Source organism: Triturus cristatus, chromosome 1_2, assembly GCF_964204655.1.
Source record: "Triturus cristatus chromosome 1_2, aTriCri1.1, whole genome shotgun sequence".
Lineage (NCBI taxonomy): Eukaryota > Metazoa > Chordata > Amphibia > Caudata > Salamandridae > Triturus > Triturus cristatus.
In genome coordinates, this window is record NC_140580.1 from 954,548,375 (window position 1) to 954,567,623 (window position 19,249).

The 19,249-nt window shown below is 43.5% G+C and overlaps 1 protein-coding gene across 1 annotated transcript in view; it reads right to left on the reverse strand.

Annotated features, from left to right (window-relative positions):
* The window catches only part of LOC146868433 (cholesterol 7-desaturase nvd-like), a 254,645-nt gene that overhangs the window by 54,258 nt on the left and 181,138 nt on the right, over window positions 1-19,249 (reverse strand). The window contains exons 5-6 of the mRNA XM_085610047.1: window positions 9,362-9,481; window positions 623-799 (exon numbers count right to left, since the gene is read on the reverse strand). Coding sequence (XP_085466173.1) covers window positions 623-799; window positions 9,362-9,481 — 297 coding nt within the window. The remainder of the gene's footprint in view (window positions 1-622; window positions 800-9,361; window positions 9,482-19,249) is intronic.

Below are 19,249 nucleotides of genomic sequence, written 5' to 3' on the forward strand. Positions count from 1 at the left end.
CCGAACCAAAGCGGTGCCTCCTCAATATATGGGAACCGACTGACCTGAATCATGCAGCACAAGACTGGGCAACTTTGGGGATCATGCTGGCAAAATGTAATATTGCACAACACTGGGGGGTACCGACGGCTCCCCAGAGGGGACGATGGTGTCGGGACATGGATAGCTCAATGCTGGCCGAAAAAGCAGTCTTCATACGCAGAGGGTGTCCCCAAAAGTGGGCACGGGTATGGGGTAGATGGAACTCATTCCGTGGTAACATCTGTGCCCCTCCAACACCAGACTCGGACCTTGACCTGAGCGATTAACCCAAGGGGTCCAACAAGGAGGCGAAGCGAAGGCCGGGATCGGCGCTCTGAACATTTTTCTCTTGCTATATCTTCGTATGTAACTTACAACACTTTGTGATATTATTATACCTGTGTAACTGACCCGCACTGGACTCATACGATGTAGGCAATGCCTAATGTACCCAGCTATTTCGTTTGTATTATTTTATTTTTGTTACTGATAATAAAAGGTTTCCAAAAAAAAGAAAATGGGGGAACGGAAAACAAAGCCTGCACAATATATAGATTGGTATGACTCTTTCTCCCCAGCACATGGTTATGTGGTGACTTACCTGGATACATTCTGCCCTCAGAATAAATTTGGGTACGAGTGTTGGCATATTCTTCTGGTAATAAATACTATGAGAAACTTTCTGTAGAAGAGGTTCCACTGGTGTAACGCAATGTAGAATAACACCACTTCCAAAGAAGGCATGGTTGAAGGTCAGAAAAACTATGCCAGGTCCCACCTTAAAAGAAAAGAACAATTTTTTTCCCATCAATACATTGAGGAGTCATTTTAACCTGTACACACAATCATTAAATGCTTATGATCTGCAAGACGTTTTCGGATTCATTCACAGTCTTCACTGTAGTCACCCCTTATTTACCATCCATCAGTTTATTTACAGGGTAATACCCAGACATACAATCCAATGGAAATCATTAATATTTGAGTGTTCTTATTTAGGTATCCTCATCATTCCACTCTTACGCATCATGTGGTGACTTTAAAATGCACTTGTTTTTAACTAGGAATTCAATCTTCTGGGGTATGTTCAGGGTCTCCCTTTAATTCCCTTCAGTATCATTGTGACATTAGTCTGATGTGTAATACATCTGGTTTGAGTCTTGGTATTCTGGTGAGTTACCTAGGGAACCAATTAAAGAATCCAAGAGTTTCTCCGATTTGGGAGTAGGACTCTTTTCGAACACCTCCCAATTTCCTCCATTCTGCCTTTAAAAGGCCAATTCCCAACAATGTTCTATTCTTTGGCCTCTCAATGCAGTCCCCGGACTTCTGTCTTCCTGATCCCTCAGCAAAATCTTTCCTCTTTTAGGACTAAGGTTCAGATCCACAGATTGAGAACATTTTCACATTTGCAAGCTGTACCATTTTTCTTTCCTTCTACATTTTTATTAACTACTTGGAGACTCTTATTCGAAAGAATCAGATAAAGGGGAATTGAGAATATACTACAGACGCTAGTAACTTTTGTTCTTGCAATCCTCCTGTAATACTTCTTATTTACACTCATTTCACAGCTAAGAAGCAAGAGGGGCATTTGCCAAAGTTTACCAGCACGGAAGTTGTGATAAGGAACCTTGTTAATACAGTAGACACAAACTTGATGTGGGAGTGGACATGAAAGTAGAATGATGGGTCACAAACTTGAAGGTGATGAGTAATAGAGAGTCCACGATGCAATTGGGGCAGTGAACAAAACTTAAGTCAAGATGGATTTAGGATTTAAGTTTTGTGCTTTAATTTTGAAGTTATTTAGTTGATACTAAAAAAGGTTTAATTGTTTTTACTGCCCTGATTAAGTCCTTTTACGCAAAAACGCGTTGGCTGGTCTGATGCATGTAGTCATTCTTCTAATTGTGAAAATAAAAGCAACATAATTGAATTCAAGACTCAAGACTCCAGAATCAGGTTTCATTAATGCCATGATTTAAAAGATTATATTGTACTTGACATTTGAATTGCTTTAGATATTAGTGTGCTCCTTGATACTATCTTTGCCATTAGAAGAGAAATTATTTTCCCCTGAAATTTGACCGTGCTGGAGCAGAGTTTTCTGTTGAAAATCTATTGGGTTTTAAGCTCTGGTTTGTCTATTTGTCGATAATTAAAAATATTAATTTGTAATTATTTATTATTTGTTTAATGTAAATGTTCTGATTAATCAATACGAATTAACAAGAGAAAACTACACGTGGGGATGCATTCATGTTGCTTAATAATAATGTGCATGTTTTATTAAATAAATGTTGCTGAGTGCTGTTTGTTTTAAAGGACAAAACGCTTTTGAAATGTCGTGTACTAATGCTTTTCTGTATTGCAAAGGCTAGATAATTACATACACATAAGGGTATTAGTGGGGTTAACACTGTTTAATCACTATGCTGTGGTAACGTTGTTTTTGTCTCTTTTAATTAAGATGGTACGTTTTGGCCTATTAAAAATGGCTGCCGTTTAAAGCCTGCATTCGAGTAGTCGAACTTTGATGAGAAGGCCTTGCTGAACATGGTCGAGAGTCATCTGACCACAGTCTTCGCCTGGTTTAAAAATTTCCGTGAGGACAGCAGCTTTGGGCGAATGTCCAAGTGTCCTTGGAGGACAAGGGAGCCACAATGAACTTTGTGATTGCAGCGCTGGTTCCGAGAAAATGTGAATGAAAAAGAAACATTTGTAAACCTAGAGTTTCCTTCTTCCGTCTTTTTATTTTTGTGATTTTTCTGAGCGGAGATTTTCCAAATGTAGCGATGCTACATCCTTTCCTGCTCGCTCTGCTCAGCGGCTCAACGGAAATTCAGGATATTTATGTTGCTATTATTTTGTAATTTTCATTATAAATATACTAGACTAGAGAGGGTTCGTGTTCATTGCATTCAGGATTTTGAGGCCACTTCTTTCCGAACTTGCGTTGGTGAGGATCGATGCTGTAAGGACGGCGACTTGGGAGACTTCTACTGAGAGACCTGTCCTGACCCATTCTGACATTTAGCTAGAATAGGTAATTATGAGAATAATGATTTACTTTGATTGAATTTCTTTGACTAATTTTAGATAAAGTACCATAATTTTAAATACAGTGTTGGTGGTTATTTCTTGTCAATTATTGAGTACTCTATTTTGATTATTATTGTATAGATTGTTTAGATCATGACTCAGGACAGTAACAATTAGGTCTTATCGACCTCAGTGTAGATGCAGGGTGTTTAGGAGTTTTTTTTCTTCCACGGGTTTAGTGCTGATAGTGTATTCGAGTGTATGCTAGTAAAATGGGCCCAAGTGTATGATGAGTGTATGTGCGTGTAACTGTGAAATTACTCTTATCCGTGGAAGTAGGAAGAATTTGTACACCCCGATCTGCACCAACCGCTCAGTAGTGGGGTCTAGTCAAGGGTGAGCACCTTTGTGCTATATCAGATTTTGAGGACTTATTTACTAGTGCAGCTTATATAGCCCACACTACTGTTCCGTTACCTTTAGTGTGATGAATAGAGTGGAAGCAGGCATCTCACCGTGAGCAGGGGTGGTCGCACATAAGAAACTGAATGCTGATGTGTAAAGGGGGCTTAAAGTGCATGTGTCCTGCTGGAGCACTAACAATGATATATGTGCATTCCTTCTGATACGTAGCAGTTGTTTGCAGGGCATGGTGACCAGTGCATCCATAACACAGGCTGTTTAGACGATCTGGTGAGAGATGAGACCTTAGAGATAGGCTCAACAATCTTTTAAAATGCAGAGCCACTTTTAGTTCACTGTTCTCTAGAAAAAAACATGTCAAGTCAAGCATGGTCTACAAACGTGGGCACCATCCGTGTATTTTTTATTGAACTGGATTTTGCTAAACTTTATTTACTTCTTTTGTCAACCTTTACTCTGTTGAGATGGTTATGGACAAACATGGAAGTGCAGAATTAGCTGCCCCCCTTGATGTTCATTCATTTCTTTCTCACAGGGCTCTTTAGCAGTTGAGATTTGAAACGTTCTTACCGATGAGGGGGGAATGTTTTCAGCATGAACAAAACAAGTAGTGTAGTGCATGAAGCTGTTGTGGTAGGTCCCGAAGCCAAGGTAATAGCTTTGGGGTGTAGATATCAGTAGCATGCTGTGTGAATGTTTGAGTCCATTCAATGTAGCCTTGGGGGAGGGTAACAGAATTATGTTAAAAATTGACCTGTTCTGTTCAACACAGAAGATCTTGACAGCTCAGAATCTCAACCATTTGGAAGCACTTTTAATCACTCAAGCGGTTTAACACTGGATTATGTCAAAAAGATGAAAGTGGGACTTCAAAGAAAAGCATGCATGTAGCAGAGTGTACGAGTGTGTATAGATGCTTATGTATGAGCATTTGCAGGATGGATTCGGATGGAAGGTTTAGATGGGCAAACACAAGGAATTCAGGAGCCAGGCTTCTAAATTAAGCGATTTGGTATCTGGATGCAGCACTTGGCCCTGGGACATCGTCAAGAGGGATGGAATGGTATCCAAAAGAATGTGATGCTTCTCCGAAAGCATGAGGAGTTGTGTGTACCAATGCTGGCGTGGCCATGATGGCGCAAGGAGGATGATTCTGCAGGGTTCTGCTCTCATCTTCATTAGCAGGCTTGGTAGGAGGGGAATTGGAAGAAAGGCATAGGCAAATATGTCTGACCATGCCATCAAAAAGGCATTGCCCCACTGGAGAAAGAGGTTGAGAATTGTTTGATCCAATTCCCATTCGTGGCATGACTACTTCAGCCTGCTGAGTGTCTGCTGCTGTGTTCCAATTGCCTGGAAGGTGCTCTGCTCTTAAGGTTACTCTGTTGTGGATTGTCCACTCCCAGATGCACTGTGCCTCTTGAGAGAGGGGGCGAGATTTGGTGCCTTCCTGCTTGTTGATGTAGTGCATCGTGGTTGTGTTGTCCGTGTAGACTAGAACTGCTGTGTTCTTTACCTTTGGGAGAAATGCCTGCAAGGCTTGATGCACTGCTTTGAGGTTTAACAGGTTAATGTGGAGGTCTTGATGTTGCTGCCATTGGCCACTGACTGTCAGATCTTGTAGAAAAGATCCCCATCTGTCCAGGGAGGCATTGGTAGTATTTAAGAGCGGAAAAGGGGTGGCGAGGAAAAAGATGGATTGAAATATTTCTGCATTGGGTCCACCAGGATATGGTTTGGACCACTGCTGGCGTAATTGATATTAGATCGTCGAAAGTTCCCTTTGCCTGCAGCCATTGCCTGTCTAATTCCTCTTGGAGAGGACACCTTCTAAGAAGGTAGAAAGAAATAAGAGGGATGCAGGATGAAATCATCCCTAGGAGGGATTTGTAACGGTGACGTGAAAGATCTTTTTTGGATTAGTTGAGCCAGAGACATTAGCTTTAACTGTCTCTTGAGAGAGGGGAAAGCCTTGTTGAGATTTGTATCCAGTGCTGCCCCTAAAAAGGTGAAGCTTTTGGAAGGCTGAAAGACCGACTTTTTTGTTCAAGCGGAGGCCCAACCTGGTAAATTGCTTCGTGCAAACTGTCATGGACGTCTGAGCTGCGGCGATGGATGGTGCTTTGATCAGCCAGTCATCTAAAAAGGGACATACCCAATGTTATTTTCTTAGAAACACTGCAACCGGAGCCAGTTATTTCGTGAATATCCTCGGTGCGGACTTTAGGCCAAACGGTAGGACTCAATTGATAATGGCTCCTGGCTATAGCGAACAGCAGATACTTACTGTGAGAGGGATGAATGGGAATAGGAAGTGGATGTCTTGTAGCTCCAGGGTGGACATGAAATCCTCTGGATTTAAAGAAGCAACAGAATGTCCTGCAATGTGACCATGCAAGACTGTTTCTTTAGGTAGATGTTGAGTGCCCTCACGTTGAGAATAGGTCGCCATTACCTGAACCTTTGGAGGACCAAAAAGAAACTGAAGTACAACCCAGAAACTGGAGTAGACCATCTTCCCTCTTTGAGACACAGGAGCAGGTTCTATTACTCCTTTGTCCAGCATTATAAGAATTTCTAAAGGCAGGTGATGCAGATGTTTCACCACTGTTGGCTGAGGTGGAGTATGGGGAACCTGAAGAAACTCCTGGGTATGGTCAAAGTGAATAATGTTGAGGACCCGTTGGTCCGTAGTTAATTACTGCCAGTGTTGTAGGTGTGCTGATAGTTTTCCATATATGTTGGCTTGTGAAGGAGGAGGAGATGTAGCTGGAGCCTGAAGGTTGTCATTGATGCAGAGAAGAACCCTTCCCCTGTCGTCCTGCTCTACCTCTTGGGGGTAGATCTGCTGTACGCTGCTGGAGGTGGTTGACACTGAACGTATTGAGGAAGGTAAGGCTGAGAGGAGGCAGCTTGAGAGGGATACTGATATTGTTGGTATCCTCCTCTGTATGATGAAGACCCCTTCCTCAAGCTCCCCTAAAGGGTATCTATCTATACTTGAGCGTCGCTAACGACTTGGCCATGTCGGTGTCTGTCTGGATAGCCTGAAGGGCCTCATCAACATGTTTTCCGAACAGGTCCTTTCCATCAAAAGGTAGGTTAAGGATCTTGGCCTGGACCTCTGGCCAGAAAGATGTAGCCCTGAGGCAGCCCTGTCGGTGCAAGACAGCTGCCCCTGCCAGTGATCTAAAAGCTGTGGTGGCAATGTCCATGGCACAATCAATCACTTCCGAGGATGCATGCTCCCCTTCCTGAAGGATCCATTTAGCCTCTGGCTTACTGAAGTTGATCCAAGTACGGTGCTAGGTCACACCACATCTATCATAATGCCCCCAAAACTGCAAGAGCATTGGCTGCCCAGACCATGAGTGCTGACATCGAAGAGAATCTCTTTCCTGCATTGTTGAGGCACCTGCCTTCTTTATCCATAGGTGCTGTTATTGGAGACGACTGGTTCTTTGACTTTCTCTGTGCAGCATGCAAGATGACAGAATCCGGCATTGGGTGACCTACAAGACAAGCAGAAACGTCGTCCGGGGCCTTATATTTTTTCTCTAGTTGAGGAAGGACTGCAGTTACTGTTGCTGGAGGCTTCATGACTTTGAGGCTTTCCTCCCAGATATGAATGACAATGGGCACAGCACAGACAGATTTTATAAAAAGCCTCTTTAAATTCATATAGGAAACATTCCGTATGAGAAGAGGGCATCGGTAAGTCAAAACGTTTGGTGAAGAATCAATCTGAATTGGTGATGGAGAGGATGGTGTGGGTAGGAGATGCTCATCCTATTCCTGGTGCGGGTCTCCAAGCTCTCCTTCATGGTCGTCAGTGTTCATGGGATCTTGTTGGAGATCAGTTTGAGGTGAATGGTGAAGAGCGGTAGCCAATAAAGTTTGATTCCACTGTACAGTGGTTGTAGGAATTGAGAGAGGTTTAGATGGTATTGCAGGTTGCTCAGTGAGAGCAGACGCTGTGGGAAACCTACTCTTATAGTCTGATAACATGAATTGCAAGTCAGCGACCAACGAAGATGGCATGCAGACAATCTCCTCCTGGTACGGTTGGCGATACTGCTTCTAAAGAACAGAAGGATGTTGGTCTTCATATTCCTCTTCATAGTCACCTTGACATTTCACCTGCAATTCTGATTGACTGTGCGCATATCCAAATGGACCATGCTCATCTGAGTCCTGTTCCTCCAGAAGATGCGAAGGAACCAATGGTGTCACCTTACTGGGAGAGGTGAGTTCTGGTGTTTGGTGTCTTACTTTGCCTTGTTCACTGCTTTTGGCATATTTTTCCTTTGTTAATGGGAGAGTGGACGAGAAAGTAGTCGTCGCTGACCAAGAAGACGTCGTTGGAAGCATAGAAGCCAGTGGAGGCGAAGTCTGTTGATGGCGGTGTCACCAGTGGCGTTGACGGTTGGATAGAACTCGTCAGCGAAGCTGCTTTGGAGATCGGCAGCAAAGGCCAGTCCCTGGCACACGGCGTCGACAAGGAGGTTTTTTTTTTGTTGACAGATTTTGTGGACAGTAAGTTTTTGTCATTGTTTTTCCACTGTGGGTACAGAAAGTGGCTTGTCAAAAGCATGCCTCGCCTCAGGGGGTGATGTATGAGGCTCAGATTTGTTTTTTTTGGCTTTCTGTCCCCAGAATAATGCTCGTTAATCTTCTTTTCGTCTGCGCCTGTTTTTTAGGGCACTCACTTGAGGAGTGAGTGTGAGGTGATCGGTCCCTTTTATGTGATCTTTTAGAAGAAGAAAATGCTTCATTACTGTCCTCACTGGAAAGTGATCTTTCCTGGATTTTAGCTTTTGAAGCCAAATTAGCAGTCGCCCCTCATGGTCTTGTAATGTCTTGGTGGAAAAAGTGTGACACACCTTGCACTCTTTGGCCTTATGATTGGGGTAAAGGCAATAGATGCAGTCCTTATGATGGTGTTCAGTATGAAGCCTTTTCTTGGAACAGGTAGCACAAGCTCTGGAGAGACTTTTCTTATCCTTATCTTACATGGCAAAGGCAGTAGGAAAGAACTGAAGAATGAAGATGAAGGGCCTACAAGTCCAAAACTCCTCTGTGAAGGAGAAAAAAAAGTCGAGAAAGACCTTGGAGTAGCTGTAGAATGAAGTAATGAAGTAACTGAGCAGAGCTCGGAGGAGACTCCCTAGCACGATGTGCGGTGGAAAATCTGAAGGGCTGGGGCTTCTCTCAGGAGTGTTCTAGAGGGTAGGGCATTCTGATTGGATGAAATCTACATTTGGTCCTCTTTAGTAAACAACAGGTATATGTTACAAAACTAAAGAGGCCTAGGGCCTTTGTTTTAGTTTCTGTTATTATATTGATATTTTGATGTGCCAGAGACTCCCATCTTCATGACGGGGAATGGTTCAAGCATGTGACTATGGACGTTCCAATACTGGAGTAAATAACGAAACTTGATGACTCAGGAAAGCAATCTCGACCATGTGAGGGATACGGAAAATGCTACATAAATCACAATATATTATAATGACAGTTTTTAAAGTAGTGGCAGGAGGAGGCTGCCAACAAGAAGGTGGTGGCTTAAGAGGAAAACTCAAAGTCCACTCTCTGTAATGGACCAGAAAGATAAATCAAGTCACCCTTCAAGAATGCTTATACTTGCAGGATAACCACCTCAAAGAAGCAACCAAACTTTGGACAGAATGAATGGGCTAATAAGTCCTCTAAACTGCTGAAGAACTTCTGTTCAGAAGCTGAAATGTCAGACTCCTAGGCTATTGCGCAGGAAACATATCTTGTCTATTTAGCCCAGTTTGTTTTAAAGAGGTTGAAGAGTTGCCACAAAAGAAAGGTTTGGTTTTAATAAATATTAAAATCGCTTGCATACCTGCCTGGCTTCAACATGGACATCCAGCAGGGAGCAATGCTTTCCAAACAGAAGTAGTCCATGTTCCAGAAGCAATTGGGAACAGTGCTTGTTTGGTTCGGGTTCTGGCTGCCACTGAACCTAGGATATTTAAAACAAACGAAAAAAGAAACCTAGAGTTTTTTTCTTTTTTAAAATCAAATTCCAGCCATGTTCTCATTTTAAGCACACTTCGTGGCTTTCTCACAGGCACACAAACGTTATAACAAATTATTAGCACTGTATTCTATTTAAACGCCATCAATCAAAATACATCAAAGATTTGAGTCCAGTAAATGGTCCATCTTCAGGAGTAGTAATCTTTTTGTATTAGTATGCGTGGACAAGCAAGATGACAATTAAATAGGTCTAGGGCTCTATTTTCTACATCTTAATGAGTGGTTATTTATTAGCAATCTTATTTAGAGGGGGGGAAAAAAAGTTTCAGAGCAAGAACCACAATATTATTCTAGGTGCATGTTACCAATGGCATACAGCGGCGAAACCTAACAAATCATTCCTTATAGTGGATTAACAATGTGATTAAATCCATCGTTTCCTGAGGTTCTTCTGTGATCTCGAGTGGCATACTGCAGCGAATTTACGGATATGTATTCAGCTTTATTGTACAATTACTTAAAATCATTACAATATACTATCATTACAATAATCTATAAAAGGAAAAAGAGTTAAAACCCACACAAATTGCTACAAACTATAAGGGAGTTAAAACATTAAAAACAGTTATCCAAACTGGTAGTAAAGTGCAAGTGCATAAAACTTAGTGGGGAGTTTTGTCAAGGTCTCTCTTGCTTGCTAGCTGGCTGGTTTCTATTTGTAACTCAATTTTCTGTGACAGTGCGGCCCGAATTGATTCTGTAAATTTCCCTAACTGCGCAACTGTTTGGGCTGTTTTAGCAGAGAAACACAGGTCTGAGGCTTCTCTGCATCGTACGAAGCCGTGAGACCTGCAAATGGGAAGTACCAGTCGGTGCTGCTCGCTAGCTAACTTTGGGCAGCAGCACAGCAGATGGAGCCAGGATTCACGATGGTAACTACAAAGTCGACATGCTGCTGAATTGTCCTTCCGGGCCCAGGCTTGGTTAAAATCCATGATGGACAATGCAAGTAGTCTCATGTAGGTGATTTTTTTCAGGGCCGGGACCGTCAGTGCTTGCTCAAAGTAAGGTTGTGGTTTACCCACTATGTAGGAAGTGTCCAGTGATGAGAGATTGGGTTGATGGTGTAAGCTTTCCAGGTCTCTTTCATAGGATATTTTCATAACCTGTGTATGCACTGATCTTTTCCATGCGGTTACTGGAATATTTAAATTGTGCAAGTTTTGAGCGTCTATTTCTAGCGATTTTGTGACTACTGCCAGCTGAACCTGCCATGGAGATCCACCTTCTTCAAAGATTGTTTTAATTTGTGTTTTCAGGGAGGTTGCTGGAGCACGCAAGATGCTAATATAGTAGTTTAGAATATCCCCTAAGCAGATAATATCCGGACGGGTGAGACCCAGCTCGAACCTTACTCTTGCTTTCCTGGCCTGTCGTGGAAGTTCTAGAACCTTCTTATAGGCAGAAATTTGGTGGTTTGTGAGGAACTTAGTGAAGGCTCCGGGGAAGGCTAGGTGGCCGTAGTTAAGAGAGGGAACTAGTTTTGCTTTTAAGACTTTCAAGATGGGTTCAGCAGTCCATGTAGTCGTCGACTGAGATTTTTCAAACTAAATATGATGCCAGCCCCATTGCTCCTTAGATGTTTCAGATGGGCAGAGGGTTTGGCCCCTTTTGATAACCTGAGACCCAGATAGTTTTAACTTCTGCATGTTCTAATTAGCAGGTCACCTAGGCGCAATTGTGCGGTCTTCTTTCGGTGGTACTCCCCGAAGATAATTATTCTGGTCTTCTCTTGGTTCACCAAGAGGTTATTCCTTTGGTTAAACCTATACAGAGCTTCTAAGGCTTTCTGTAGGCCTGTCCTAGTGTGATCCATTATCACTATGTCAACAGCGTATTGAAGAATTTGGAGTCGCACATTCCCCAGCCTTGGTGTTAGTAGATTTGCCCCCTCCAGGGCTTTGCCCAGGTCGGCTGTGTTGAGATTAAAAAGTAGAGGGGTGAGAACACATACTTGTTTAAGGCCGTTATTGGTTGGAACCTTGTTACAGTCGATTGACTGGTTTTGATACAAACCCAGGTCCCCTCATGAAGGGCAATTATTGCCCTTAACCACTTTTGAGGAACGCCCCAGGAGTCCAGTTTTTCCCCACAGCTTCCCGCAGTCAACTCAGTCGAAGGCTGCACTGTAGTCAACCAAGCAGCAAAACAGGGGTAGCTGTGATGGCTGGGTTGCACGGAGTGACAGGTGTCCCAGTGCTAAGATGTTATCTATGGTAGAGCTTTGGGGCCTGAAACCAGATTGAAAGAAGGGAAGGATGTTATGAACTTTTGCCCAGGTTTCTAGTTCTTTCAATGGAATTCTGGCATATGCTTTCGCTTCTATGACTAATAGGGTGATGAGCTGGTAGTTTTCAGGTTTCGTGCAGTCCCCTTTTTATGAATGGGAAAAAGTATTGAGCCTTTCCACGACGATGGAACGGTAGAAGTGGCAAATGCATACTTGAAAAGTGATGTTAACTGTTCTGCCCAGAATCCATGAGATACAAAAGGGGGTGGTGGTGATGGACGGAGCATCAGAACCAATCAAACACTCACACCCAGTCAACAGATCTGGGTTTGATCCATCACCGTTCTTTAGCCCACTCTGCCACCCCAGTTCAGACATGGCCATATGCAAATCAGTCTGACCCTGTGCCTCATGGGAACAGTCCAGCCCGAACTGCCAAGCCATGCCTTCCCTGGACCAGAAACAAGCTTCCTAGGACCGGTTTCTGGCATTTCAGCAGTCTTCAGCCAGGCTTGCTTGAATCCAGTGGCAAAGTGAGCAAGGGACTCACGTCTGAGCATACCCTGCCAACTTATGGCGAACAAAGCGGTAGAAAAGGGGGTGGTGATGGACGGAGCATCAGAACCAATCAAACATTCACACCCAGTCAACAGATCTGGGTTTGATCCATCACCGTTCTTTAGCCCACTCTGCCACCCCAGTTCAAACATGGCTTATGCAAATCAGTCTGACCCTGTGCCTCATGGGAACAGTCCAGCCCGAACTGCCCAGCCATGCCTTCGCTGGACCAGAAACAAGCTTCCTAGGACCGGTTTCTGGCATTTCAGCCATCTTCAGCCAGGCTTGCTTGAATCCAGTGGCAAAGTGAGGTGGTGATGGATCAAACCCAGATCTGTTGACTGGGTGTGAGTGTTTGATTGGTTCTGATGCTCCGTCCATCACCACCCCCTTTTATACTGCTTTGTTCGCCATAAGTTGGCAGGGTATGCTCAGACGTGAGTCCCTTGCTCACTTTGCCACTGGATTCAAGCAAGCCTGGCTGAAGACGGCTGAAATGCCAGAAACCGGTCCTAGGAAGCTTGTTTCTGGTCCAGGGAAGGCATGGCTTGGCAGTTCGGGCTGGACTGTTCCCATGAGGCACAGGGTCAGACTGATTTGCATATGGCCATGTCTGAACTGGGGTGGCAGAGTGGGCTAAAGAACGGTGATGGATCAAACCCAGATCTGTTGACTGGGTGCGAGTGTTTGATTGGTTCTGATGCTCCGTCCATCACCACCCCCTTTTGTACCGCAGAATCCATGAGAGGCTTTAAACACTGCTGCGGGGATTCCGTTGGGTTCCTGGGGCACAGTCTGTCCTCATTTTTTTTTTTTTAAATCAGGTTCATTATCTCGACCTTAGTGATGACGACAGGTGTCTTGACGCCTTTTTGTATTTCTAAGAGAGTTTGTTGTGTTTGGGTATAAGCCATGTTCTGATGTGTTGTATACAGTTGCTTGGTGTATTTAACCCACTCCGAGGCTGCCACCCAGTTTTCCTTGATCTGGCCGATGTGGCTATGTTGCTTAATGTATCTTCAAAGTTGGACGTGTCCCTTTTCTTTGAGAAGATTAAATATTTTCAGCCACTCTGCCTCGATTTTCTTTAGTCTTATTTCCCATACTTTCTTTCTGTGTTCCGTACGAAGCGCTGTTATTGCCGTTGTTTGTGGATTTGGGGCTCCTTTTCTTCTTGCCTTGAGCTGAGGCCCTTGGTTTTATTTGTGATGGTGGGCATTGGGGATAGGAGACCTGTGCTTTAGAGATTCCAGTTCGCCCCCCAAGAACGGTTTTTAATTCAACTAAGAGTGCTTTCCAAAGCTCCAAGGGGGATACAATACTTATGTCTGTGGAGCTCGACTCTTTCTGTATAATCCACTCCAGGAGTTTTGGACCTAGATTTGTGGACCATTTTATTCTGCCCAGAACTTCGTGGTGCTCTTCTCCGGTTGAAACCCCCAATGTTTCCAGTTGTTTTGAGGGTTTCCCGTTTAGCTGAAGAAATACCCTTAGTGGTCTGTGGTCACTCTCGACCCCATTTCCCACTTGAAAGTTGTTAAAGTATGGTACCAAGTTATACGAGAAAGATATCGTCGATTGTGGACTTATCCCTGAAGGTAGGGAGAGGAAGCCAGAGGGGATCCGCAGCTTTTTTGATGTTGTGGGCAGAAACCATATTTTGAGTGAAAAGGAGCCGCAGCAGAGGAGCTAATTCGGTCTGGGTAAGGGTGTCCATTTTTGAGTGCCCCAACTCCGGGTATTCATGTCCCCAACAATAATTGGAAAGTGTGACATATTTATTTATGAAGTGGTCCATTTTTGTTGTCAATATTTTTAGTACTTGCTTTTTTTGCTGGGAGGCAGGGTTGACGTAGTATTTAATTAACAAGAGACAAATTGGGTTGTTGTTGCTTTTTAATCCACAAATCAGTGCCGCTTGCAGATTGGCTGTGTTCGTTGTTAATAAAGTTGCCTCTATTTTGCGGGCTTGGTTTATAAAGATTGAGAGCCCGCCTGATGCTCTCCCGAAGATGTTACGTTTTATAGCTGCACAGTGAAGTTCGTAAACGCCAGGGAGAATTAGAGGTTCGGTGGCCCATGTCTCTTGAAAGCACAAGATGTCATATCATTTTCGTGAAGGTAATCGCTTACTGAATTGCACCCAAGCAATCTTTTTAGCCCAGCAACGTTGCAGGATATGATGGACAGCTGTATGTTGTTTGCCGGTGTTCTGGTCATGATCTGATGATTAGCAGCATTTATAGTGTTAGAAGTGCCGTGGTGGTGGCTGTCCTTCTGGACCAGCACAAGTACCATGTGTTAAGGTATGCTTTGGCCCACTAATGTGGACTGTCCTGTGGTCAAGGGTACTTGTTATCCTGTAGGCGTTGTAAAATCTTGGCTCTGCAGCTGAGCTTTTCCCTGTTTGAATGCTTGCTGTCCCCCTTAGGACAGAATGGACTTCCTCCATTGGCAGTGATGCTGCTAATACGTGTGGATATTTCTCTGGTATGGGGAAAGCGATGTCAATACCCCATTCAGCCATTTGGGCTATTTCTTCTGGTGTTAGCCCCACCTGGGAGTGACGAGTCAGCCCAATCGAGGTTGATTCCCCGTGAGTCACTGGAGAGACACAGGAACTTAACCCAGGCTAGGTTGTCTGAGTGTGTTTCTGTGAGGGACGGGATATGCTTAAAAAGTCAAAGTACGTTGCCCCTATTTAGAATGACATCTTGACCTCTAATGAAGTATCTGTGGATGAGGATTACCTCGCGAGTAGTTGTGCTGTCTTAGTTTGCTTTAGGCTGAAACCTTGGGCCTGTCTGTGCGATGCTTAAATAAAATCTTGGGTCTGGGTCCAGTTGGCGTGGCTCTGGACGGTGGATGGGGTTTTGGAATGGCTGCACGGTTTGATCAAGAGGCCTTTGGAAGTCCAGGAGTAAGAGGCCCTGAGATATATGGTCCCTGGTGTCGGGTCCTTGATCCTTGGTTGAGTATGGTAGACTTCTCTGCTCTAACTTTTTGATGTTTGAAGAGTGAGGTAGTGGAGTTGTTGTAGACGGGCCTGATGGGGTGTGCAAGTCCCCCGTTCTGGGAATTGGCTGTAATGGCGCGTCTGACTCTTGTTTGGCAGCCAAAGGTATTTGTGCTGTGTCGAGTTGCTTGATCCGTGATTTTTGGTGAAGATTGAATAGAAGCGTGTTTTATCTTTGTCAATTTGTGTATTTTGAGTAGGAGTTGGTAATAGAAGGGCAACTTTTTTTTGATGCCTTGGCCTTTTTCTCTGGTTCCTTTAATTTTTTCTTGGCCCCCCTAGAGAGGGGTTCTTTGCTTGTCTGAATGGAGGAGTTGCCCTCATGGTTCTTCCCTGGATTTAAGATTCGGGAGCTAGAATTGAGACTGGGTGGACTGATGGAGAGTTTGGTGGATACAAAGAGACCTTGGGTGTCTGACTTTGTTGAGGAGTTGACGGAATTGTTTATGGCGGAGTTACTGTGAGGGTCGGCTAAGTTTGAGGTTGGTACAGTACTACTGTTTCCGGATAGGTCTCTGTTATTAAATTCTTCTACAGAGCAACACATTTACTTTAAAATGGACATGCACTTTTTAAAAATTACTAGTGCTGATACACGACCCCCTTGCCAGCCGAGTCATTTTCTATCACCTTCTTAGGTTTACACAATTGTGGCAACTTATTACCTGCAAGATTATTCAAATAGATTAACATTCTCAGCTCTCAATAGGACGTGTTCTTAAATTGGTGGGAGAATACAAGAATGAATTCCAGGAAATACAACATCATAACTGTATTTTTGGCCCATGGCTATTGCTGTATGCCATTGCGACACAGACAGACACAAATCAAATTATCATGTCAAACTTCTTTCAGGCGGTTCGCTTTGTCAGGCATCATTTTAACCAGCTAACCAGTCACCCTGGTCTGCACTATTATGGCCCGATAAGAAAAATCAATTACAACCGAAACGCTAAGAACTCTTACGCTTCTGCACAGGCACCAAACTAACAAGTTACTTACATTTGGCAACGCGATTTCTGGATACTCCACCTTCATTTACCTCACTTTAAGAAACTCCACACAATGGATATGAAAAACTACTCTTCAACAGCTCCTGAACACTGGAAGATTGCGCCATTGGCCTACATTCACCTCCAGATGTGATGATACTAAGCGGCATACAGATGCCACCCATATGAGCGGACATCTAATCTTTTTTTCTGAACCCTCAAATGCAGGGCATCTCCAATAACAGATTGTTAAAAAAAATAGTGCCTGAAATCTAAGTTGGAACTTTATTAATTCCAAAAAGTCAACTTCACGGAATGTAGAGGGTGGGTGGTGAGGACTTTGCCTCACCACCCTGGTATCCACCAGAAAGAGCGTAACTGATAGAGGTATGCATCAGAAAAATAATGACTTCCTGACTGCAGATACTTTACCGAGTTTCGCAACCAAAGCAATACAACATTCAAAGCAGTGGGAATTAGGAGTGGATTTTACAGCAGAAGTAGGCGGGCGAATGGAGCTCTCTACAGGCTTCAGAATTGATACAATAGTGCCTAGAGAAGTTATGGGCATATGCCCACATGGCTGTCTAGAAGATGTCCAAAATCAGACCTTCCAGAGTAAAAGTAGTAGCAGGTTTTACTCTGGTGGAAAAAACCCAATGGTGCTATGGAGAATCTTTTTATCAGCCGCGGCTAACACATTTTGATGCAGACAACAATTCAGCAACTAATGGTTTGCTTGATGACTGCTTTTGCCTTCTTCACACCAGAGAACCCAACAAGCAGTTGATTAATATGGTACTCCTTAGTTCTAACAATATAAAAACAAAAAACACATGCTTACGGTCCCAACCATTGAAGCTGCTCTTCCGCCGTGGATTTGTGCGGACCTAAAAGAATGCTAGGAATGGAATTGCCTCCCCGTATTGAACAGTGACATCCCCTTTGATAGAAATGATGACCCGGTTCAAGTACATTTTGTCTGGGAAAAAGGTATAAAGAGGCTGAACTGAAGAAGCCTGCAGCTTCTTGATGTGACACACAGGAGTGACTGCATTGAGAAACAAGCATTGGTAAATGCATTAGGTTTCGCCTATGGGATTAATAATAATAGGTGTGGGAGCAGTGTATGAGTGTAGGGAGAATAGTGCGAGTGCTCTCTGTGCAGGGTGAGTGGTGCATGAATGAAGGTTGATAACTATATCTGAGTGCAACGTGAAAGTGACTCAATGTATGGTGACGGATGTGTGTTCAGTGTAGAACGAGAATTGTGTGTGTGTACAGGGTGAGAGATGTTACCTTGTACAAGGTAAGAGTTGCGAGTATAGGGTAAGAAGTATGTTAATAGAATAAGTGCAGGTTGAACAGTTTGAGTTCAGGGTGAGGGTGAGAGGAATGTGAGGTATGTCAATGGTGTGGGAGTGCAGTTAGCATTGCGTGAGTAGTGGGTGAGCAGTATGTAACTGCCAGTGCAATGTCAGGGTGTCTAAGGTGGAAGGATATAAGCCCCTTTTAAAGATCTATAAGAATAGATTTCACAAGTGTTGTGCAGGCGAAAACTAAAAATTATAGTCTTACGCCGAACTTCTAGTCATACAAGGTGGCTCTCCTGATAAAACATGACAGTGGGAGTAGTTACAATCCTTATGGTTATATTAAGGGTGAAGCATGTATCCAGTGTAGTGTCAAGAGCAACATTTGAATTTTAAGATAATCCTCTCCTAAAACTGGCTCTATAAGTTTCACACATTCCAGAATTAGAAGAGTATCATTAGAGTGAGTTAATTTGAAGCAAAAGAGATATTTGCTAGCCGGGTCAAGAAATCTGCTTTGTTCCAATCTGTAATGAGTGAACCCACATAGTATCACTCCTGAGAACTCTTGCTACGGTTGGAGTCCCAATTTATGCAAAGCAATCAGTTGACCGTTGTGCATGAATGCATGGTGGTTCTTGAGTTAGCAGTACACAATGGCACCTTTTTCAAGGAAGATGTAACCACCCACTCCCAGTATTCAGAGGAGTTCTGGGATGAAGAGTTTAGCAACAATGAGGTAAGCTGGGATTCTTTTCACTCCCGGACATAAAATATAGTACTAATGAGATTACTAACTGAGCTGCTTTTTTTCCCCTCACACCAAGCTAGTTTTACATAGACAAACTCTAAACTAATGCTCCCTCACTCAGAATCCACTTTGCTATCACTTTCACCAAACCTACAGGCACAGCATAAGGCAAATTAGAAAGGAGTCCTCTAGGTTCTGAGGAATGTCCAATTACCTTTTGGTTCCTAATCTTGGTGCAGAAACTTGTCAGCCACAGCATAGGATGAAGGTCGTTTCCTAATCATCTGTAACTCAATGTGATTTTAGGATGTATAACTTGTATGACTGGACTTGAATAAAACATAGCACTAAAAACCCAACTGGATACAATTAACAGCACAGGGACTGTTGGAACCAATTCATCCTACAACAAAACCAAAAAGAGCTCAGGATTAGCCCGGTGAGGAGCAACACCTATGATGATGCATGTCACCTAGTGTGGGTGAGGGGTATGCGTCCTGTAATGGTAACACTAGATTCAGTATATTTTAAGCCCTCACCGTCTTTGACATAGATCATTTTCAATCAGATAAACATTTGAATTTTGAGTATGTATCAATAATCAGAAACTAGTCCTTGAACAACTGATACAGGTGACATTGTCTGGAGGAGGTTCAAAAACTTACTGGTGCATTTCTCTGGTTATTCAATTTAAATGTCCAACTCTGGGATGGTGAGCTGCCTCGCTGAAGTGTTTTTCTGAAGACCCTGAATAGGTTAGTGCACCTTAAAGAAGCACGCACATGGTGAGAATGCTGCATTTTTTCCCACCCAGTCTGAGGTTTATTTACT